Source organism: Lasioglossum baleicum, chromosome 19 (genome assembly GCF_051020765.1).
Source record: "Lasioglossum baleicum chromosome 19, iyLasBale1, whole genome shotgun sequence".
Classification (NCBI taxonomy): domain Eukaryota; kingdom Metazoa; phylum Arthropoda; class Insecta; order Hymenoptera; family Halictidae; genus Lasioglossum; species Lasioglossum baleicum.
Genome location: NC_134947.1, coordinates 9,423,663 through 9,448,379, shown reverse-complemented (window position 1 = coordinate 9,448,379; position 24,717 = coordinate 9,423,663). Strand labels below are relative to the sequence as shown.

The 24,717-nt window shown below is 37.7% G+C and overlaps 1 protein-coding gene and 1 long non-coding RNA gene across 2 annotated transcripts; both read left to right on the top strand.

Moving 5' to 3' along the window:
- The first annotated feature begins 3,317 nt into the window (after positions 1-3,317).
- Positions 3,318-15,050, top strand: LOC143218479 (uncharacterized). The gene is made up of 3 exons (XR_013011081.1): positions 3,318-3,577; positions 14,333-14,681; positions 14,842-15,050. It is a non-coding gene; the product is annotated as an uncharacterized LOC143218479 (long non-coding RNA).
- A 4,972-nt stretch (positions 15,051-20,022) lies between these two features.
- Positions 20,023-21,761, top strand: LOC143218423 (uncharacterized). The gene is made up of 5 exons (XM_076443576.1): positions 20,023-20,400; positions 20,546-20,731; positions 20,818-20,985; positions 21,149-21,310; positions 21,623-21,761. Exons 1-4 carry the CDS (start codon positions 20,342-20,344, stop codon positions 21,300-21,302), a joined length of 567 nt encoding a protein of 188 aa, XP_076299691.1. The 5' UTR covers positions 20,023-20,341; the 3' UTR covers positions 21,303-21,310; positions 21,623-21,761.
- Positions 21,762-24,717: the final 2,956 nt, after the last annotated feature.

The window sequence follows — 24,717 nt, the reverse complement described above, 5'->3', positions numbered from 1 at the left end:
TAGCACCAGTGTCGCTCCTTGGCGTCGATGACAGTCCGTAGCCTTATGTCCTTCCTTGCCATATGAAAAACATGTGACGCCACTCCTCGTCTTCTTGATTTCCGTTGCCTTTGGATCTTTTCCGTCGGCGGTAGCTGACCGTTTACGGAAATCGAAGGCCATTAGCTCCTTCTCGTGGTTTTCCCCCGTTGATCCTCATCGTTGCACCGGCAGGGGTTTCGAAGGTGACATATTGGGCCAGGAACATTTTTTCGCCTTGTATCTGTCGCTCCGCGAGGCAAACATCTACAGTTCCGCACCAAGCTTTCGCACTGTGGTCTGCATTGTCGGGGTCGAACTCTGGCAAAAATATCCGGGCCTTTGTGGATACTGGTTGCTGCACTATTGGACCTTGCATCCGTCCCAATAACATCTCGAACGTGAGTTTCCAATTTGTCCCATCGTTCTCGGACGAGTTCCGTTCGAATCCCACTTCTGATGTCGGAGGCTGATCGTTAAGATTCTCCATCGGACCCGCTAGGGTTTGACCGGAGACGTTATTCACCAGATCACTCATTGTCTTCGCACGCGCGGACTTAAATAAACCGGGAAACAACGATCACCGTTAAACACCACAACCCTCGACCCGTAACGCAACGGCGAGACACGTCAACGAGCCCACGAGGCTGGCAGAATCTCCTGACACGATCTCACGTCTGACTCTTTCGCTTCTACTCGCGACGACTAGCTGTCCACCAAACTCAAACGCTCTTCACTGTAGCGCAGCCAAAAACGTTCTGCCCAGCAGTGATGCCAGAATCGGGGACGCGAGGACGCTTCCCCTCCAGCACAGGTTCCCCCTCTCTGACGGACCGTCCTCGCCGTACGAACGTACTTCTACTCTGCCCGTGTGAGTGCCTGCTCGATTGCACGCGCGCTACACAACAAGCGTACCTCTACCATGTTCGTGTGACTACCTGCTCGACTGATCGACACCGACGCGTTCCTTCGATTTTCACGTTGCCGAAGTTTCGGAAGCATGAGGCGGAAAGTCGGAATCTGGAGACGGCGCGCATTTGAATCTCGGGCATAGCACGCGGCGCGACGCACATTTTGCTATAACTTTTGATCTAAAAGAGATATCGAAAAGAAATTGGGCGTAATTTTTTTTGAAAAATCGCTTTTAACGATGTAAACAGAAATATATTTTGTATTTTTTAACTTCCCGATTTTATAGGGAAGTTATTGTAATGACCCCGAAAATCGAAAATCGATTTTTTAGCAGATCTTCACGTTTCATGGTTATTGCAGTCATTTTAGACTATTTTCAGCAAAATGTTCGTATGTGTGTGTGTGTGTGTGTGCGTATGTCTGTTTCTATGGTATCAAATTTTTCGTTAACGTTTTCTGAAAAAGTAACAACGCGATCAGGATGATGAATGATGCAATCGATGTGCCCCGTCGTAACTTAGAGCTGATTAGATTTTGGTCCATATTGGTCAAGTAGTTTTTTAGATTTTTAGTTTTTTTCGAAAGGAGTTCATTCAACAATGCAATTTATACGAGAGAACGGAATGTTTCCACCGAAGAAACAAACTTAATTACACAAAAAAATTTTTTTCATTTTTTTTAAATTAAAAAAAATTTTTTTACTTAAAAAAAATTTTTTTTTGTACCTTACGCTAATGTTTCCGCTTACAATAATCGAAAATTATCCCAATGCAAGAGTGAGTTAATCATCTCTACTCCCAAGAATACATTTTCAAAGAATATCGATGAAAGTACAAAAAAAATTTATATTTCAATCTTTAAAAAAACAATCAGTTCAAAACGAATTATTAACTGAGATTAAATTGAAAATTAATATAAACTATATGATAATTATTAATAACATTGATGTTGAAAACGGATTGGTTAATGGAGCACATACACATGCGGAATATTAAAATTTATTATACTTTTCCAGAAAATACTAAAATTTCGTCTATATTGTGGTTAGATTTTCAATTGGCCAGAGTAGGAGTGAAAGTAAGAACTCGTAATCGTGATTATATGAAAAATGCAAATATTCATCAAAATTTAACACCAATACGAAAAATCTCGAATCATGTAAATCTGTCGAGTGAGGAAAAATATCAAATCACACGTAGTCAATTTCCAGTGGTTCCTGCTGAAGCGATTACGATTCATAAAAGTCAGGGACAAACATACGAGAAAGTATGTTTGAATTTTAAAACATCAGAAAAACGAACTTTACAGATGTTGTATGTAGTACTGAGCAGAGTTTCAAAATTGAGCGCGGTTTATATATTTTGGGACAATTTAAATTAACAGTATCGAAGAAAACCAAGGTCAATACTGCTAACCCGGATAATGAGGAGTTGTATCGTTCGCGAAAAACTATAATAATTAAGACAATTCATTTTGCAACATTAGTATGCTATAACAAGGAACCAAGCGAGCAACGTGCATACGATGTTGGTTTAATGCGACGCCATATAGCAAACATTTTGATAAGTAGAAAACTATTGAATTTCCCTGAAAACGTATAATCTTCTTAAAAATTACACTTAATAATGATAATAATATACTGCAACTAACGAATCGGGAAGTTCTTTGTGTGGCTCGTGGAGAGTCACACACCAAATAAAAAAAAACATTAATAGCTATAGGTACTACTAGCCATGCGTACCACTAACCCTTTCGCAAGAGCAGTCCTATCCGCGAGCTCGCGAAGCGAGCGAGCAAAAACAACCCTACTCGCGAGCGAGCGAAGCGAGCGAGCAACAATAACCCTCTAGTTAAATAATGTTTTCGTTTATTCTTAAGGTATAGCCGGAAAAGATGGTCAGAAGTATCCAACCTGTTTTTAGTCACGTCATGTTCAACAGAAAATTATGAAAAAATTCGTAAATATTCTACCGAATAGCATACACTACTGAGATTTTTTTCAAAATTTTTGGTTGCAAAATCGATTTTTAAACAAATCGGAAAACATAAAATTGCCGATTTTATGTATATACATATATCAAAGTCTTCAGTTGACCACATTTATATTATTACGTTAGTTGTGTCTCATCCTGATTATTAATGTGTATTTTTTCAGACTTTTCGGATTATGGAAACATGTTTTAAAAAATTGAAAACCTCCAAAAATTCCAAGAAAATGCATGTTTTGTATTGAAGTGTTAGAGACTCCAGTTTTATAAAAATTCAGTACTTGGATATTATTGAAGCAACCGTTCTTAATTCTTTTATAATTTTTTAGAGATTGGGTAGTCGTTAACAAAACAAGTACATACATACGGCTGGGAATCTTCTGGCCCCGAATTGAATCCCGCATCTATAATCGTTTTGTTCGGTAAATACTTATTGCTTCGAGTTTTAATGAAAAGTTTAACCAAAAACATTTTTTAATTGTCTACATTTATTTTCAACTTAAAGAATTGATGCAGTTCGCGCTGTCGACTTTCGCTGTCCACTTTCTGTAATTGAAAAAAAAGAAACACAATTTAAGTTATGATTGCGAAGTGCAGAATGGTTTCGAGGTATTCGAAAATACCGCTACAGGTGGTCCCCTGTGTATCTATATCTTCGAGTAAGTTCATAAATTACTTTGTATCTACTATTCGTGATCCGAAATTTGTAACTAGGTTACAATTAAATTTCTCATAACTGTGCGTCTAGGAGAAAAATTAAGGGCAGATTCGGAATCAGCGCAAAAAACTCTACATATAAGAATCATCCAACAGTAATTGTTGAACAAATTTGGTGTTGGAGACTGTAAATCAAATGGGAAACTTTCTTCCAGCAGATCTATTAATGGGTCTATTAACTTTTTTCCGTGTAACATTTTGTTTATTTTCTCGTTTCTTTGTTATAATAAATGGAAGCTTATGTTAATTTGTTGTTCTGCAGTCTTTAATAAGCCCCTTTTAATTTCCCAGCAGTTTTAACTCCATAAAGTAATAGTTTTCTGTAAAATCCGTATCAATGCCTCCGGATCGGGAACTTTCTGTCAGGGGTTGTATTAATTCGAGTAACTGTAACTTTTATAATGTTGGCCAATACGATTTGGACTTTTCGTGAGCAGTTGGAGAAATTAGTTTACTGCATGATGTGAAAAGATATTTTTCCAGAAATTGCAGTTGGCCGGAATTGTAAACTAAAAGTTGCATTTCACAACTTTTTTATGTGGGCCTATATTGAAAATTTAAAAGATAGTTATAATAATTAACCCTTTGCAGCTGTTTTAACTTCGGAGCTGTTTTAACTCGAAAATGAAACATCTCGTTCTAGGTAGAATAATTTCGTTCTACAGGGTGTCTCAAAATTAGGTCCGGAGCCGAAAATGGGAGGTTCCTGAGGTCATTTCAAGCGACATTTTCCTTTGAAAGAATGTCGTCCGCGGCTTCGTTAACGAGTTATTAACGAAAAACACGGACCAATCAGAGCCCGAGCTAGACGCGTGCAGCCCGGCGCGCCGGCAGCCGAGTGTCGGTGGCACGCCGCGATATCGCAACGAACAAAAGTTTCTCGATGATGTGAATCCTCGCCAATTTCGATAAGCTTTGGATATGTTGTCAATATCATGATTGTGAACAACATTTCCCTTTACAGTTTCTGTCGATCGGCTTTAGTTTACGATATTATTGTAAAAATTTGTAATTGTAAATCGATCGATGTACTATCTCTTCGCCAATCGCGATAAGCTTTGGATATGTTGTCAAGACCAAGATTCTGAACAACATTTCCCTTTACGGTTTTTGTCGGTCGGCTTTAGTTTACGATATTATTGTGAAAGTTTGTAATTGTAAATCGATCGATGTACATACATACTATCTCCTCGCCGATTTCGATGAGCTTTATTTCAAAGGAAAAAGATATTTAAAACATCGAATTTATAACATATTTCAAAGTTATCGAAATCGGTGAGGACCCACATCATCGGCAACTTTACCCGAAGGATAGAAGAAGCACAAACTTATTGAATTAAAAACTCACTTAATCAGCCGTAAATCCATTTGACTACCACATACAACCACCACACTTTCACATAATTGTTGAACTCGTAGCACACTTTTATAACTCGTATCGATATCGAACGAAATTACTTACTCCGACGCGGAAAGAGATCGATGCTCTTCGCGATGCCGCGCGAAACTGCGAGCGAAAATCATATGATTCTCGAAAACACCGATTCTTGACGAACGAACGATGCCATGGACGAGATATCTCGTGTATCCTTATTACTGATATGTATGTATAACGTTCTATGATCCATCCACAGCATCGTTTCTTCGACATCGCGGAAACGAGATATCTCGTCGATTGTAGTTCCTGTGCGGCTGTGAAAAGGACTGATTAAAAATTTTATAAAAAAAAATTAAACCGACTTCGAAAAAATTAGAAAGTATGAAATAATTTCCATTTAAAATTTATGTGAATACACACGAACTTAAATACAATACAATCTTTTCTAAGGCGGCGCAAAATTGAAAATTTTCAACACTGGAAATTACGAAAATCCTTAAGGGAGTCGTCTAGTACGGAACGCGTGACTTTGGGTGAGTGCACACACCGCTAGACCACGTATACGTACGCGAGGACTGCAAGGGTCCGGGATTAGACTTCTGATTTCTCAATAATGCAAAGACGGGGTTTTTAGTAGTCAAAATCGCTAGACGAAAGATCAATCTAGGATGCGATCATTCTCAAAAGTCCTATTTTTACGATTACGAGCAATGGTTTTGCAATATTCGGCTGCACGTTGTCCGTCGAAGAGGCTAGAACGCCGTACAGTGGGACCTTTCGTCCAAGTCGGAGACAAAATCAAAGATCTTTCGATAGAAATGAGGTAGAGCGATGAAATTTTTTAAAAATTAAAGCTGAAACTGTGCAGAACACTGGAAAAATAGGGAGATTATGGTACGAACGTTTTTTAACCTTGAGAAAATTCATTAAACATGTAGAATTTAAAGAAATCTATTTTGCAGTATCCTGAGGTCGTAGAAAAATTCTGAGACCAGATTTGAAATGAGTGTGAAAAAATCTACGGGAAATGAAGTAGAGCATGTTCAGAAAAAATTTTTTCCGCGCATGGTATTGGAAAAACCACAATTTTCTCGAAATTGTGCAAGTTTAACGAATTTTCTCAACGTTAAAAAACGTTCTTACCATAATCTCCCTATTTTTCCCATATTCTGCAAAGTTTCAGCTTTAATTTTTAAAAAATTTCATCGCTCTACCTCATTTCTACCGAAAGTTCTTTGATTTTGTCTCCGATTTGGACGAAAGGTCTCACTGTGCGGCGTTCTAGCCTCTTCGACGGACAACATGCAGCCGAATATTGCAAAACCATTGCTCGTAATCGTAAAAATAGGACTTTTGTGAATGATCGCATCCTAGATTGAGCTTTCGTCTAGCGATTTTGACTACTAAAAACCCCGTCTTTGCATTATTGAGAAATCAGAAGTCTAATCCCGGACCCTTGCAGTCCTCGCGTACGTATACGTGGTCTAGCGGTGTGTGCACTCACCCAAAGTCACGCGTTCCGTACTAGACGACTCCCTTAAGGATTTTCGTAATTTCCAGTGTCGAAAATTTTCAATTTTGCGCCGCCTTAGAAAAGATTGTATTGTATTTAAGTTCGTGTGTATTCACATAAATTTTAAATGGAAATTATTTCATACTTTCTAATTTTTTCGAAGTCGGTTTAATTTTTTTTCATAAAATTTTTAATCAGTCCTTTTCACAGCCGCACAGGAACTACAATCGACGAGATATCTCGTTTCCGCGATGTCGAAGAAACGATGCTGTGGATGGATCATAGAACGTTATACATACATATCAGTAATAAGGATACACGAGATATCTCGTCCATGGCATCGTTCGTTCGTCAAGAATCGGTGTTTTCGAGAATCATATGATTCTCGAAAAATCAATATCTCCTTGGGAACGATTTCATTTGTTTTAAACGACGCCTTCATCGAATACATTGTACGCTGGGAGAGCACAGTTTCGCGCGGCATCGCGAAGAGCATCGATCTTTTTCCGCGTCGGAGTAAGTAATTTCGTTCGATATCGATACGAGTTATAAAAGTGTGCTACGAGTTCAACAATTATGTGAAAGTGTGGTGGTTGTATGTGGTAGTCAAATGGATTTACGGCTGAATAAGTGAGTTTTTAATTCAATAAGTTTGTGCTTCTTCTATCGTTCGGGTAAAGTTGCCGATGATGTGGGTCCTCACCGATTTCGATGACTTTGAAATATGTTATAAATTCGATGTTTTAAATATCTTTTTCCTTTTAAATAAAGCTCATCGAAATCGGCGAGGAGATAGTATGTATGTACATCGATCGATTTATAATTACAAATTTTCACAATAATATTGTAAACTAAAGCCGATCGACAGAAACTGTAAAGGGAAATGTTGTTCAGAATCATGGTATTGACAACATATCCAAAGATTATCGAAATTGGCGAGGATTCACATCATCGAGAAACTTTTGTTCGTTGCGACATCGCGGCGTGCCACCGACACTCGGCTGCCGGCGCGCCGGGCTGCACGCGTCTAGCTCGGGCTTTGATTGGTCCGTGATTTTCGTTAATAACTCGTTAACGAAGCCGCGGACGACATTTTTTCAAAGGAAAATGTCGCTTGAACTGATCTCAGGAACCTCCCATTTTCGGCTCCGGACCTAATTTTGAGACACCCTGCATACGGTTCTTTTCATTTGATGGATATGAAATTGATTGTAATACCTCATACAATAATTTGTTTGCGAATTTCGTGTTGGCTCGGGTAGCGCGGCGAGGTTAGGTATTCGTGTCGCGAGAGTTAACGGCAAACGAGGCGGACGATATTTGGGTGACACTATTGGTGTCAAATCACGAATCCTTCGTATTGTGAAGGATATCGTTGTCGCGGTGCGAATCCGGTCGGAGGGCGGGGGCCGCGTGGCCGCCTTATGGCGGTTGTACGACGCCAGTTTGAACGCGAAGTCGCGGATTCGTGATACAATCGCTGCCGCAGTTAATTCTAGTTAACCTGCACTCGTTCCGCGGTGTGAAGCCGTCGCGTGTTCGATTCGCGTTCGTGAATTCTGTTCGATAAACGCAAGTCCGAGAAAAATCGCGAATCCCATCTGAATTCGGTCGGAAAGCGGCCTTCGAGGCCCTCAGTGTCGCAAAGTTCTCATCGCTGCCGAATTCTTCGCGGATCAATAAATTACGAGAGAAACTGCGCGTGCGATTTCCATCTGTCGTGATATTACGCGCTGGCTACTTTTGTAATCGCTGTCGAGCTCGTCGGCAGCTCATCAACCTCGTTCAATAAACGAATTGTTAGCCGAAACTTTGTTCATTCCTTATGCGAAACCTTCCCGCCGCGCGCCGTGGGGAATGCCTCGTCTTCTCCCGGCGTAGAACCCTGTACTTTTCTTTAGCTATTCGGGATTCGTGTCCGCGTCGTAGGCTCGCGAGTTGAACGTAATCTTGGATTCGAAGAACAAGATTATTTCGCGTGACACTTCCGAGTGTCTGGCGCCCGAAGATTCGTGTTAATTGCGGAAAATCTCGGGAGTCTGCGGACGTGTTTTGTCCCGGGAGGACCACGTATCGTACGGCCGAGCGTGGCCCGGCCTTCGGCTTATAAAATCCCGGTGTCGCAAACATTCGTAATACATAACATCTTTTCGAAAGATTAGAAAAGCGACGTGACAGCCTATATTGAAAATTTAAAAGATAGTTTAAAAGATAATAAAATAATTAACCCTTTGCAGCTGTTTTAACTTCGGAGCTGTTTTAACTCGAAAATGAAACATATCTCGTTCTAGGTAGAATAATATTTCGTTCTATGTATACGATTCTTTTCATTTTTGATGGATATGAAATTGATATACACTCCTGGACAAAAAGATAGCACATCGTCTATTTTTCCTCATTTGAAGAAAATGAATATTTTAATATGTACTGAATATCATCCACAATATTCACTTGAATAGAATTTTCGAAATGAAAACGTAAATATTGGGGCACACAAGCGGGACAAAATGATACATGGCACAAATAACAGCTTTACATTTGTCGTTTGTGCAGGATTTACTGAAGAGCAAACATTCATTGCAAAACGTAATTGATTAAGTGGGTACTAGCTTCTCACTCTTTCGTGCTTATTTAATATTTAATAAAACAACATACTAAGAAGAATGTCAAGAATGGGTCGTGGAAAAAAAACTAATTGTATGTGAAGTACATACGATATTGAAATTAAAGGGAGCACAAGATTAAATTACAGAAATATCAAAAATTGTAAATAGATGCCGAAAAGTTATTAGGAGTTTTTTAAAAAATCCTGAAAATTACGGAAAAAAGAAGAGTTCTGGGCGTCCAATTCGAGGATGACTGCGAGACAAATCGCTGAAAGTGTTGGCGTAAACACTAACGGGAAGAATGCACGTTGTGTTTTACAAAAATGCAAGCACTTGGCGCGAAGAGAATTGCAGAAGAAACCTCGGTTAAAGAAGGAGCATAAAGCGTTTCGCTTACAATTTGCCGAAAAGCATATAAATATGAGGACAAAGCGGCCAAGACTCATATTTACTGACTAAAAAAGATTTAATTTGGATGGTCCAGACGACGTAGGCTATTACTATCATAATTTGAATGAAGAACAGCAATGAGCCGAGCTGCCTCGAAGATTAGGGCCGTTACGGGGAACGAGACGTGCGGCCGGTGAAAGGAGGCGGCCTGAAAAGTCTCATCCGTGCCGACCACTGAGTCGACAATTTCAGAATTTCCAAGAACAACAAGAAAAGAAATTCGAACCGTTTCACGATATCTAAATTGCATTCGCTGCTTTATACCAGGGTACGCGACGAAGTAATAAAACGTCAATAAAACTGGGCAATTACTTTGACCGTCGCGAGGGCCAATAAATCCTGGGTAGTTACCAAAACAACTCTGGATTTTCGAACTCTGTTTATTGCGCGCGCTGTGCTTCCCCACAATGAAACTCCTGCACGAAATTACCTGAACCTTTTCCCGGAATGTTCGTTTGACAAGCAAATTTTCACATAGTCATCCATTTCATTTCCACAGTACAGTACTAGGACCTCGACGAACCGGCTTGATCGAGAGACATTGAGACCCGAGGGAAACCACGTCTTACCCTGCCATAGTCCGGCCACTCTAAGCGACCGTGATTATCCTTACGAGCAACCGTCGCGTCGGTTCTTCCACGCCATAATTAATCCTCCGGCAACCCTCCCTCTTTTCCAAGTTTTCCCCGAAATTCTATACAATTGTTCTTGCAGCTTGCAGCTATTCCTTCTGACGCGATAACGGTAACGTTAGCGTATCTGCTTTATAATATTTGTCATTGTTGTAATATCCTGCAATTTCTACCATCTTTAACCCTTAGCACTCCAGTGGTGACTCGAAATCACCACTAAAAATTGCTGTCCCATTATTCAAAATATTGTTTACATTGTTAAACATGTTGGTAGCTAATCAATTACTAAACCTTTAATTATTATCGAAAGCCTGATCGGCGCTTACCACGGGCAACGAACTGCAAGTTATTCGGCAGCGAACTTCGATGTCCCTTGCTGGCAGCAGGCGCAAATACGTTAGATTTAGATTTTAGCAACCGTTCAAAGTTACGACTAATCTCGAAGAGTTCTAATGACGCAGTGATCTTTCACGCTGTGGCCCAGGCACGCGGAAGCGGAGCGTCCCCCACTTTCTTATTCTTCTTCTCTCGCGCAACATCTCGGCCTATCGCTAATTATGAATTTCGCATTAACGAATCCTACGCGACAGCGCACAGTGGTTCCAAATCCCCAAAAGCTGGCCAAAACCCCTAAACGTACTTCAATTCTACCAAAAATTGGTATCCCATGGTTTTCGGGTCCGCTGATTACGAATCTGAACTCAAAATTCGAAAAAACAAAATGGCGGATCCAATATGGCCAACGCATACGTTAAAAAATTGTTAGTTCTGTTCAAAAATTAGTATACTATGGTTTTCGGGTCCGCTGATTACAAATCTGAACTCAAAATTCGAAAAAACAAAATGGCGGATCCAATATGGCGAACGCATACGTTAAAAAATTAGTATACTATGGTTTTCGGGTCCGCTGAGTACAAATCTGGACTCAAAATTCGAAAAAACAAAATGGCGGATCCAATATGGCGAACGCATACGTTAAAAAATTGTTACTTCTGTTCAAAAATTGGCATTCCGAGGTGTATCGTACGTATTGCGACCACAAAGCACAAGAAGATGCTCGGAAACTCATTTGAGTTGCATACGATAATGCATCATCTGAAAAATTTGCCCGAATATCTGCTGTTTTTCTTCGCTTTGATCTTTCGCTGGAGGTTTCAAATTCTAAAGAAGGACGGCCAATGATGTTCGCATGATTGTCGCTGTCTGCAGGTATACGGAATGCAACAGATACATTAAGCCACGTAGCAAACCTTCTAAAAAAGGAATCTTCCGTTCTCTTTACACTTTGCCATTTTGTCTTAATTTTAGAAATTAAAATCCCTAATGCGGTCTTTCTTTCATGATTTACATCCATTAATTTCCCGTGCTGTTCGCATATCTGATTCTGAAGGTGTTCAGATATTATAGTAATATCACTATTCAAATAACACTTAATTATTTGAAAAATCTGTTTTCTCGTCAATCGGATTTCGTTATCACGAGACCCTGAAAGTAAATAATAGAAATCAATATTTGAAACATTTTATCTAAGAATTAATTAAAAAGTTAATTAATTACTTCTATAAATTAATTTACTTAGACCTGTCTGTCGCTTAAAGATCGCTTCCTCTCTAGCTCTCTTATTAAAACGTTTATATCTCGGTAACAAATTAACGCAAAATAATGTTATTATATTGTTTTGAAATTGTCTGAATGTCAGCTATAAGAATATATGAAAAGAATAACCCTTTTTTTTCAAAAATTGACCCGTGACCTTCGCAGGACGTTTCAAGGTCACTAATAAGTCAAACGCATACCATCGTCAAATGTGTTCCTTCAGACCGTAAAAATTTTATTTCAAACATTTTTTAGTATCATTCATACTTTCGGAGATATTTTGGTGAAAGCTAATAAAATGCTTACACTGAGTTAAATAAAATGGTGGTACGTGAGAAATGGCAGTACTCGGCAGTTAAGATTTTAGATTTTGCAAGATAATAGTATAATCTAAGACCCTATGTAAGTTATTTGCTGGAGGTGTGTGGAGGTTTTAACTTATGACTACATCTTTAAAATGTATGCGTCAAATTTTACGTTCCCCTTCCGTGTAACTGTTAACCGGTTAACATTAACAATTCAGCACTAAAAACGATTGAACTTACCTCCACAAACTGTATCCATTATGTAGTATAAAAATCAGTAGCTTCCAATATAACTTATATACTTTGCACTTATATTTCGTACGTACGCTCACGCGCGTGAAAAATGCCTGTCTAACGAAAGCGAAGTTTCGACTACGACTGCAACTCAGGTAAAAAAATGCAAGCATTTTCCCGTTTACCCCACTACGGAGTCACTATTAGAGTACCCATCCCAATGGGTAAAAACGTCCTAGCTCATAATTCATTTTTGGGGTTTTGGCCAGCTTTTGGGCGTTTGGAACCACTGTGCGGCGGTCCGCTTCCGGCATCTCGCGACGTATCCGGCAGCGATGTCTTCCCGTTGGCCGCTTCCCGATGAGACGATCGACATCGGCCAATCCGGTGGCGGTACTGGCTTCATCCCGGACGAGGCGACGACAGGGTAGAGTCGATGATCGCCTCTGTACCGCATGCCCTCGTCGGCGCCTCAAGGTTGACAGTCCTGGGCCTTGACGATCTCTCGGTGTCCTTGTTCGGGACCATGCCTTCTTCCATCCTCAAGGTGCTTGTCCTCGAGGATTCGTTGCTGTTGCGTTGAAAAGAAGAATTCCGGATCCCACCTGGGACCCGGATACGGTCCTGTAAACTTTCGTCGCGCAAATCGGCGCGACATTCAAAATATTAGAATTTGCCTTTTTGGGTCTCACTCGTGCCCAGGGAGAGCGCTCGCAGCGGCCCTTATCGCGATGCTTGACCAGAGGGTGGCCCGGTCTTTCGTTAGAGACGCTCGAGTGACGCAGGCAAACTGCCACGTCACAAGGACCACATAAAAAAGTTGGGAAATGCAACTTTTAGTATTTTCTCCACAATTCCGGCCAATTACAATTTCTGGAAAAATATCTTTTCACATCATGCAGCAAACTAATTTCTCCAACTTCCAGAAAAAGTCCAAATCGATACTATAGTCCAATATTACAAAAGTTACAGAGTAACTCGAATTAATACAACCTCTGGCAAAAACTTTCCGATCCGGAGGCATTGATACGGATTTTATAGAAAACATTCATGTTTCAGAAGTATAAAATATGACTTCATGGAGTTAAAACTGATGAGAAATTAAAAGGGGCTTATGAAAGAATGAAGAGAGAACACGAAAATAACATAAGCTTCCATTTATTATACCAAAGAAACGAGAAAATAAAAAAAAATGTTACAAGGGAAAAGGTTCCCGTATAATAAAACTGCTGCAAGAAAGTTTTCGATTCGATTTACAGTGTCCAACACCAAATATGTTCAACAATTACTGTTGGATCATTCTTATAGAGTTTTTTCGCTGATTTCTTGGGAAGCCAGAACAATTAGTTTACTACAGGGTGTGAAACATTTTTTGAAAACATAGCATTTGATCGGAATTGTAGAAAAAATACTAAAAGTTATATGTCGACCTATATTGAAAATTTACAATAAAAAGTACGCTCTGTAGGTCTGCATCAATTACTATATGCACTGTGAAAGTTTCATCGAAATCGAAAGTTTGATGCGGGAAAAAACGACGAGGCCTTGAAACATGTGAAAATTCTTAGATATATGCCGAAAATCGTGAAAATCTGCGATTTTTACCATCTTTAAACGTTTGTAGCTCATTGCAACGTCGACCGATTTTGACGAAATTTTCAGAATATGTTTAATTCACACAGATCGACAAAATGTACTTTTTTAATTTTTCAGTATGGGCCCACATAAAAACTTTGTAAAATGCAACTTTTAGTATTTTCTCTACAATTCCGAACAATTGCAATTTTTGAAGAAATTACTTTTTACACATCCTGCAGTGAACTAATTGCTCTAGCTTCCCAAGGAAGTTCAAATCATATATGTAGTCCAATATTAAAAATGTTGTGTCTGTTCTTAAAAGTTAGGGGAATGAATCGACAAAGCTCCGGCATTATGCGACTTCTACTTATTTTTTAATTGTTTAATTTTATTGTTCTTTTTCAGTTGCCAAAATTACTGTCACTTTAGGAAAAATCCCGAAACCGAAACGTTGACAGAACAGCGAAGATTGTGCATAAAGCTATATGGACGCTTAATGACAAAGGGAAAGGAAAACGATAGAACTGTACTAAGGTAAGGGAAGGGGGAAGAAAGATAGCGAGAGAGAGGTACATGTACAATTTCCAGAGAATTGAGAATTCCGAGTCTTTCAATATAAAGTATAAATATAAGGCACAAAGTATAATGTTCGACCATTTTAAAAGCTATTTTGTTTATGGGTCGTCGGAATGACGGTCGAGGGATTAGCACGGAAAGAAAGGAATTTGCCGCGACATTACGGGACGGGATTCAGGTAATCAACGACTCCTCCTGGCCCGAAATGAAGGTTATTTACCCGCCCTACTTGTGGCATAAAGTCCTTATATCCTGAAAACTATTTCAAACAAAAACGTCCGAACGCTTTCAGAGAAATGTACTTTTTACGAGAAATTAAATTATACATATATTGATAGGGATGCAATAACAATTAACAAGGTGAAAGCCGATGGAGGAAGTATTGACCTTTTGGCAGGCAGCGATGACAGCGATGATTTTGCATATAGGACAATGCATTTTATTATTCAAATCTGAAGGTATTTTTTTACTCTATTTAAATATGTATTATAATCTACTTAAACCTATTTGAAAAATAATACAGATTATTTACGTGTTCAAAAAATTATATTTGTTGAAACAATTTAATTTACCTAGAAACTTCTGTTTATAAAAGGATGTTTATACGAAAACTTTTATCTGAGCAAAAATATGCTTTGTTTAGACAATTTTTCTTGCAAGATTCTGTTAAAAAAGATGTTAACTAATAAAAAAATATTTGTTTCAAACTTGATTTGTTTCAAAACGATTGTTGCAAAATTTAACATATTTAAAAACTGCACTTGCTTAATAGATTGTATAGTTAGAAAAATTGAATTTATGAAATATTTGATTATGTAATACATTTAAATAACTAGAGGGTTATTGTTGCTCGCTCGCTTCGCTCGCTCGCGAGTAGGGTTGTTTTTGCTCGCTCGCTTCGCTCACTCGCGGGTAGGACTGCTCTTGCGAGAGGGTTAGTGGTACGCAGTAGAGTATACATATAAACAGAGCAGAGGCATTGGCGAATCAATGCAAAGAACTTGAAAAGAATATCGAGGACTTTGAACTAAAAATGTACGTATTTAGAGGACTTCGATCTGAATATGAACAAAACGTTCGTGTCCTGGAAATTCAAAAGAACATATCAATAAACGATATAAGATTCGCCTTAAAACAAGAGGAATACCGTAGGGAAGGTAGAAGATCGGAGGAAAAACCGTTAAAAGGTGAAGAGACAGTCAAGAAAGTGAGAGAAGGATCAGGAAAAGATATTCATTGTTTTAAATGCGGAACGAGAGGTCACATGGCTAAAGATTGCCATCGAAATCAACGATGTTTCAACTGCCAAGGGACTAATCACATTGCTGCGAATTGTCGGGAGCCGAGGCAGAACACATCAACAACAAGCAGAGGACGAGGAGGACGTTTCCAGAGGGGAACACCAGGGAGATATGCGAGACAATACAACAGAAGAGAGGACAGTTCAATGAGAGTGAGAGAAGATGCCGCCTTGAACGTGAGGGAAATTTCGTCAACAAGCAGCGTATATGATGAGTATGAGAGAGAAAGAAACAATATGAGTGAGTATGAGAGAAACAAAAATCATGTTTGGTTGTTGGACTCTGGTTCCACGAGTCACATGACTCATAATGAATTTATGTGCGAGAATATGGTTAATGAAAAAAGAAAAATTAGTCTTGCGGATAAAAATGGAAAAATGTTAACTTCCGAAGGTATTAGCGATGTATGCGTGAAACAAATAGGCGAAAACCGGCGGATTCGATTAAAAAATGTATTGTGCGTACCCGAATTAAATACTAATCTCCTTTCAGGCGCGAAAATCACAGACAATGGATATAATGTTACTTTTAATAAGCGCGGAGCAATAATATATAAAGAACGTGGCGAGGTGATCATGTCAGCGAATAGAATTGATAATGCGTACTATATTAGAACATTTTTAGCGAATGAGAGAGCTGCAACGACATCGGCTGGAGGAGATATCTGGCATAAACGAATGGGCCATGCGAATAGAGGAGTCATCGAACAAATGAAAAAGGAAAATCTGGTAACAGGGATGAACGAGGATAAGAAAACTAGATGCGAATCATGCATAGAAGGGAAGGCATGCAGAAAATCTCATCAAAGGTTGAAAGAAGTGAGGACAAATAGAAAAATGGAACTCTGGCACACTGATTTGGTAGGTCCGATTAAGCCGGCTACATGCGGCAATAAAAATTATATCTTGACCGTTATCGACGATTATTCTAGGTTAATTTTCGTTAGATTACTGAATAAAAAGGCTGAAGCAGCAGAAGAACTGAAGAAATTGATCATTAACATGGAGAACCAAACCGAGCTGAAACTGAAGAGAATTAGATCCGATAATGATGGCGAATTTGTAAGCAAGGATTTAAATGAATGGTTTGAAAGAAAAGGGATTATACATGAACTGAGCCCTCCTATGACTCCACAATGCAATGGAGTAGCCGAGAGATGCAATCGAACGATAATTGAGACTGTGAGAACAATGCTGGCAGATTCAAAATTAAAGTTGAATTTTTGGGGAGAAGCAGCGAATACTACAGCATATATACGAAACAGAGTTAAATCAAAAGTACATGGAAAAACTCCATATGAAGTATGGTATGAGAGAGTGCCTAATATACAGCACATGAGGAGATTCGGATGTGTGGCGTATACACTAAAAAAGGGAGGATCGAATAAAAAATTCGAGTCAAAAACCCAGAAAGGTATATTTGTTGGGTACAACGAGAATAAAACATATCGAATATACATACCTGGTACGAACAGGATAATATGTGACTGTGATGTGAGATTTGATGAAGAAAAAAATGGTTCAGAATTAATGAAGGAGATACACGAAAATAGAGATAATAGAGAATGTGAGACTGAGCTAACTGTAATCGGATTGGAATCAGATGACGAGAATGAACAGAATTATGCCGTTCCGGAAATACCAGATAGAGAAGAAAGCGAAACATATGAGATGGAAGAGGACGCACAGAGTGGAACAGAGGACAGCGACTATGGAGATGCAAGAGTGGAAATATTGAGCGATGATGATCAAGCAGATGTAATAAATCGAGAGGAAAACATGGAACAAGAACCATCGACCACAATGACAAGAGTGGGAAGACCTAAGAACGTGACAAAGGAAGCGATACAAGTGAGAGAACATTTAGAGAGACAAGAGAGAATGAGAGAAGATGAAGAGAGAAATGTGAGAAGATCAGAGAGAATTGAACAAAGGAGAGCTATGAAATGCTTTGATGAAAAGATACCGAGTACGGTAAAGGAAGCGGAACAATCATCAGAATGGATGCATTGGAAAAACGCGATGAATGATGAAATAACTTCATTAAAGAAACACAGAGTGTGGGATATAGTCAATCGACCTAGAGAAAAGAAGGTGATAAAATGTAAATGGATCTTCAGCCTGAAGAAGGATCCTATTACGATGGAAAAAAGATACAAGACACGACTGGTAGCCATGGGTTGCACACAAAGACCAGGTTATGATTATGGAGAGACATTTTCACCTACTGTACGAATGGAAACGGTGAGATTACTTTTTAGTCTGGGTGCTGAAAATATAAGGAAATTAAAAGTGTATGATGTAAAAACAGCTTTCCTACATGGATCACTGGATGAGGAAGTTTATATGGAAATGCCGGAGGGCATGCAAAAATCCATAGGACAAGTTGTGTAAACTAAAAAAGAGTATTTATGGCCTAAAACAGGCAAGTCGTTGTTGGAATGAATATCTAACTAACACCCTTTTGCACATCGGATTTAAACAATGTACGTTTGACCCCTGTCTATTTTTTATCAAACAAGGAAGGCATTTTTTGTATTGTGGAATACACGTGGATGATATGACAGTGGTGAGTAGTTCAGATTCATTCGAAGATAAATACATGAAAGAATTGTCCACACATATAGAGTTGAAAAATCTTGGAGAAGCTAATCATATTTTAGGAATGGATATCTACCAGGAAGAAGGAAAAATATCATTCAATCAGAAGAGTTACATTGAAAATTTATTGGAATTCTATGGGATGACTGACTGCAATGATGTAAGCGCTCCAATGGATACAAATCAAAAATTTGATGAATGTGAAGAGAGTCAACCATATGAGCAAAAGAGTTATCAAGAACTTCTTGGCAGACTGATGTATTTGAGTGTTGCAACAAGGCCTGATATAGCCTACAGTCTGAGTTGTCTGTCGCAATTTAGCAAAAATCCAAGAATTATGCATTTCAATGCATTGAAACGTATTCTGAGATACCTGAAGGGAACAAAAAATTATCAAATGGAATATGGAAGAAAAAATTTGATGAAAGGAATAAGATGCGAGACAGATGCATCGTGGGATAGTACAAGAGATGCAAAAGCGGTTGGTGGATTTCTCCTGTATAGAAATGGTGATCTTGTTCATTGGAGATGTAGGAAACAAGGGACAGTTGCGTTATCAACGACGGAGAGTGAATTAGATGCGATGTTGGAGGGAGTGAAAGAAGTGGTATGGATGAGTGATGTGTTAAGAGAAATTGGCGTATGCGACGATGTATACAAGGAACTAAAATGCGATCATTTGAACGCGGTTAAATTGGCGAATGGTGGTAATTTCAAAGCGAGAACAAAATTGATGAATCGAAAATATCATTTTATTAGAGAATGTGTGAGAGATTTTTCGTTAAAAGTGTTACATGTTCCAAAAGAAAAAATGTGGGCAGACTGTTTAACAAAAGCATTAAGCGGACCGTCGCTATCGAACATTATAAAAAGATTCTTGTATATCTAAAAATTGATAAATAAAACCTAGGGGGGAGTTTGTGGATTAGGTTTTAGGAGCGAGACGCGATGAGAATAAGACATTAGGTTATATATTGAAAGCATGCTGTGTGGATGTCATTCTATGTTCTATAATGTTTATGTTTTGAGTACGTTGCGAGCGAGAACCGGGAGAGCGGATGGTATGCCACGAAACGTGAGAGAGCAAACATCGATATATCGTGAGAGAGAACTAAGAGTGAGACGAAGTGAGAGTAAAGTGAGAGAGAGAGACCGTTGTGCGAAACACGTGTCGCGAGAGTTTGTAATAAAACATCTTACTGTAATCATTCAATTCAATATCTACTTATTAAACAGTTATACATTTCTTTGTCTAATCCGCGACTCGTTTATTGTGATCACCCACAATTTCGACAGTTCATTACTTAGTGTAGTGAGTGTAATATTATTTTTCTATATTGCAGCAGTACAAACGTAACTTTTACATAATGGAATTTACCTTTATTAACAATATGGAACAACCGCTACCTGATTATCGAATAGAATATGAAAGACTTCAGAGTTTTAAGAACTGGCGATACCATAATATTGTTCGTGCTACTGATCTTGCAGCAGCAGGATTCTATTGTATGAACTTCGATGATTGGGTGAAGTGTTTCGAGTGTGGAATACTACTGCATGATTGGAAAGAAGGTGAACATCCAATGATCGAACATATGAAACATTCGACTACATCATAGACATACAATAGAGATAGACTGCGCGGCCTGTACGAAGCGCTGAAGCCCATAATGGCGGCGTGCGAGAGAGAGAGCATTAGCCGGGGTCCATAGCGTTCTCTTTCTAATTGATGTGTCGGTGGGGAAAGATTCCCCTACTTGCTTGCTAGATAATGTAGATTTCTACATAGTATTGATTAATTTGTTAATATTTATTTGATTTTTGACATTTATTTGTTTTTTGGTTCCCTACCAACGAATTGTAAAATAATAACAGATTAGAATAAACATTCAAAGACACACGTTTATTTATTGTACGTAACCATATTTATTTTAAGAATGGTAAAAAAGTGCTGCATCTGCAAGCTCCAATATTCTCCTGACGTTACTTTTCATAAGTAAGTAAAATAAAAGACATAACTGTTTGTAGCTTTTACATTCGTAATAGGTTTTGTTTACAAAATTTGTTTAATTTGTTTTCTATTTGTTTAGTTTTATTTATCTGTTAATATTAATGTAAAACTGTTTCGTTTTAATGTTTAGAATTCCTAAAAACGAAGAGGTAAAATTAAAATGGTTTGCAGTTATAGGGCGAGAACTAAAAAAGTACAGTACAGTATGCAGTAATCATTTTAATGAAAGAGATTTTACTTATAAAGTTGTTGGAGATAATATAAAAAGATTTATATCGCCTAAAGCTGTTCCAATAATACATGGTCATTCTGACAGGTATTTCGAAGTATAGATCCATACTATAAATAGTGCTTATAATAGATTATATATTTTGATATTAAACCTGTTCAATACTTTTGTAGTGAAAGTGTTCAAAGCCAGACAAAGAAGCCTAATAACTCTGATAATAATAATGATGTATCCATACCTCAAGTAGATGAGTTACACTTTAGATCAAATGAGAATTCTAATGATATCACATTGGAAAACCAAGAAGATGTAACAATATTGAAAAAATCCTTATTAAAAAGGTAGAAAAATCTATGAATAAAAACATAAATAAGAAAATAATATAACATAATATTAATTAATATTATATTATATTATAATATTATATTATTTAACAAAAAAAAAAAAAACTTATGCATATCTTAATAAGTGATGACTGTTCTAAAAAATTAATTCTTATTTCAGAAAAAGTAGCGATACTCAATCATTAACATCAGTAAAGCGTGTTTGTAATCCGCGTTACGTAGGAGATTTAACAAGAGAAGACTTCACTTCTGATATTGCTTATAGAGCTGTCAATGATCACCTTAATGACTTTAAAAAAAAAAAAAAGTATTAAACCAAAAGGTAAGGCGACTAATTAAAAAAGTGAAAAGTTTAGAATCATTGTTGAATCATCTCAAGCAAAATGGATTAATAACAGCAGAAGGATCTATGGCATTAGAAGTGAGTGTTCAAAAACCTCACGAGTGTTCAAGAACCTCATTTCACCTTTATAATATATTACAATACTTCGCCGTTCTGTACATTTATTAATTTTTTTTTTGTTAAAATATATACAATAATTTTGTTGCATTTTAAATAAATTCACCTTTCTTCGCCTCCTCATCCATCTCTATCCAATCTTCTTAATCACACGCATTCGACATATTTTTTCAGTGTTGTTCATGTCCAGCTTTATCGGAGCTCATCATGAATATTTTAAGTAACAAGAAAACTAAAACATATCCTCCCGAATTAAAAGAATTTGCATGCACACTATTATTTTATTCTACATCAGCTTATCATTACGTACGGGAGAAGTTCATGAAATGTTTGCCTCATCCTCAAACGATTAGAAAATGGTTTTCGAAGATAGATCTTAATCCTGGTATAAGCAAACCAGTTATAGATAATTTAAAAAATCTGATTGACGAGAATGCAGCTAAGGGTGTCAAGTTACAATTTGGTATTCAAATGGATGAAATGTCTATTAAAAAAGGAATTGAGTGGGACGGAAAATTGTATCATGGACTGGTAGATTTAGGTTTAAATAACGAAGAATCAGATGAAGCGACGTACGCTTTAGTTATTATGCTTGTTTGTTTGAATGGTCACTTCAAAACCCCAATTTCTTATTATTTCATAAGAAGTTTAACAGCAGAAGCTAGAGCGAACATTTTAAATCAAGTGTTAATCACCTTGTACGAAAACGGTGTAACCAATATTTCGTCACTTACATTTGATGGTACTAATACAAATATAGCGATGAGTAAGCAGCTTGGCGCTAAAGTTCAAGATATTGAGGAATACTCGTATTTTGAACATCCTGTGAGCAAGGATCACATTGTCATTGTACCTGATGCTTGCCATATGATAAAATTAACTCGAAACACACTTTCCGAATTTAATTTGATTGATAAGGATGGCAAAATTATAAAATGGAGTTACTTAGAAAAACTCGTTCAGTACCAAGAGAATGAAAAGTTGCACCCAGGAACAAAGATCCGTCGTCGACATATACAGTTTCAAAAAGAGAAGATGAAGGTGAAACTCGCCGCTCAAACTTTCAGTACCGGAGTTGCAAACGGTTTACTGTTTATGAAAGTACATTATCCAAAAGAATTTGATGGCGTAGATGGTACATCGAGATATTGTCTAACACTAAATGATATTTTTGATTTTTTAAATGTAAGACGAAAGTTTGGAAAGAACAAAACACAAAACTGTATAACTGAACAAAATTATCAGGAAATGGAAGCAAGAGTTTCATGTTATATAGAATATATAAAAGGCTTAAAAATTATTAAAGGAAATATAACTATGCCTATTCTTGAAAGTCAACGTCGCGTTGGCTATTGGGGACTGATTGTAGCTATGAAAAGCGTATTAAAATTGGCTCGTCAACTTTTTGATAAAAAGTCTATGTCTTACCTATTAACATATAAACTATCACAGGACCATATTGAAACCTTTTTTTCTTGTATGAGAAAGATGGGTGGTTTTAATAACAACCCTACATGTAGGCAATTTAAATCGAATTACAGAAAGTTAGTAACGCATGTCAATTCAATTGTTCCTGACAGCGCGAATTGCATATTGCAGGATGGTACTACAATATTGAGATCACAGATTTCAAAAAATAATAATAATGATGATGAGGACGAAACTAGTTGTGAGTTACAAGTATTAAGTAACGTGCAATTTGATCACGATTACGTCGGATCAAGTGGATGGTCGTGGACTGAATACAGTCATGACATAGTTATTTACATTGCTGGCGGAATTGTTCGATCAATTAAAAAAAAATTAAAATGCGAAATGTGCCTGGAGCAAATAGAAAATGATGATTTATTATCATCTACACTGATTAAATTAAAGAACCGTGTACCTGCAACAAAAGAGGGAGAAGTAGATAATAGAAAACAAAGAAGGGGATTAACATCGCCAAGTAATGACGTAGTAACAATATGCAAAACAGCGGAAAAAGTAATAAGACTCACACCAAATTTACGTTCAAAAAATATTTTACAAAAATTAATCATCCAAGCAAAAATGTTGCTTTCAACAGTAAACATTTTCCCACGTATGGATATGTTTGTTGAACAGACGGTTGAAAGAAACCATAAATTAAATTTAATTAATCTCATTTTAAAAAAGTATTTTAATCTTCGGCTTCACCATGAAGCCACATGTGTACAGGATTCGGTACAGCGAATTCGAAGTTATTATAACAGAATTGTTGTTTTCAAAAATCAATAAAAAACAACTAAAAATAATCCTTGACTTATTTTATTATTTATATGTTGGTTGATAGCACTTTTTTACCATTTTTAAAATAAGTATGGTTTCACTTAATTACGTTAATTAGGCACGTGGCACGTGTTTTTTCCGTAAGCACAGAGCAGCACAGAGTGTGGAGGCAGGGCCGTTCCTACCCATGGATCCTACCAGGCGTGCAATGCGTGCCCGCACGCAGGCGGCCGATTTTAGGGGGCGGCCGACTGCGGTCGAAAATGGAACAACGCAACCGAAATAAAATAAAATTTTATATTAGGAATGCGATATATTATTAGATTATAAAATGCGTTAATACAACAAATTCATTGTATTCTGAATTTCTCATTATAAATTTGAATAAAGCACTTATGTATACTGGTTTAAATATTTTTTCTCATTGTCAAGGTGAGGGTGGGGGACGGCGAAAAATTGCTCAGCACGCAGGCGGCTGTACACCTAGAAACGGCCCTATGTGGAGGAAAGTTCTCCAATAAATAAACGTGTGTCTTTGAATGTTTATTCTAATCTGTTATTATTTTACAATTCGATGGTAGATAACCAAAAAACAAATAAATGTCAAAAACCAAATAAATATTAACAAATTAATCAATACTATGTAGAAATCTACATTATCTAGCAAGCGAGTAGGGGAATCTTCCCCCACCGACACATCATATAGAAAGAGAACGCTATGGACCCCGGCTAATGCTCTCTCTCTCACTCTTTGTACCGCGCGCCGCCATTGTGTGCTTCAACTCGCCCATAAGACGGCGCAGTCTATCTCTATATGTCTATGGACTACATGTAATTTTGTTAATGGAATTAGTTGTGGTAATATATCGATTATGGAACAACCGCTACAAGATTATCGAATAGAATATGAAAGACTTCAGAGTTTTAACAACTGGCGATACCATTATATTGTTCGTGCTACTGATCTTGCAGCAGCAGGATTATATTGTATGAACTTCGATGATTGGGTGAAGTGTTTCGAG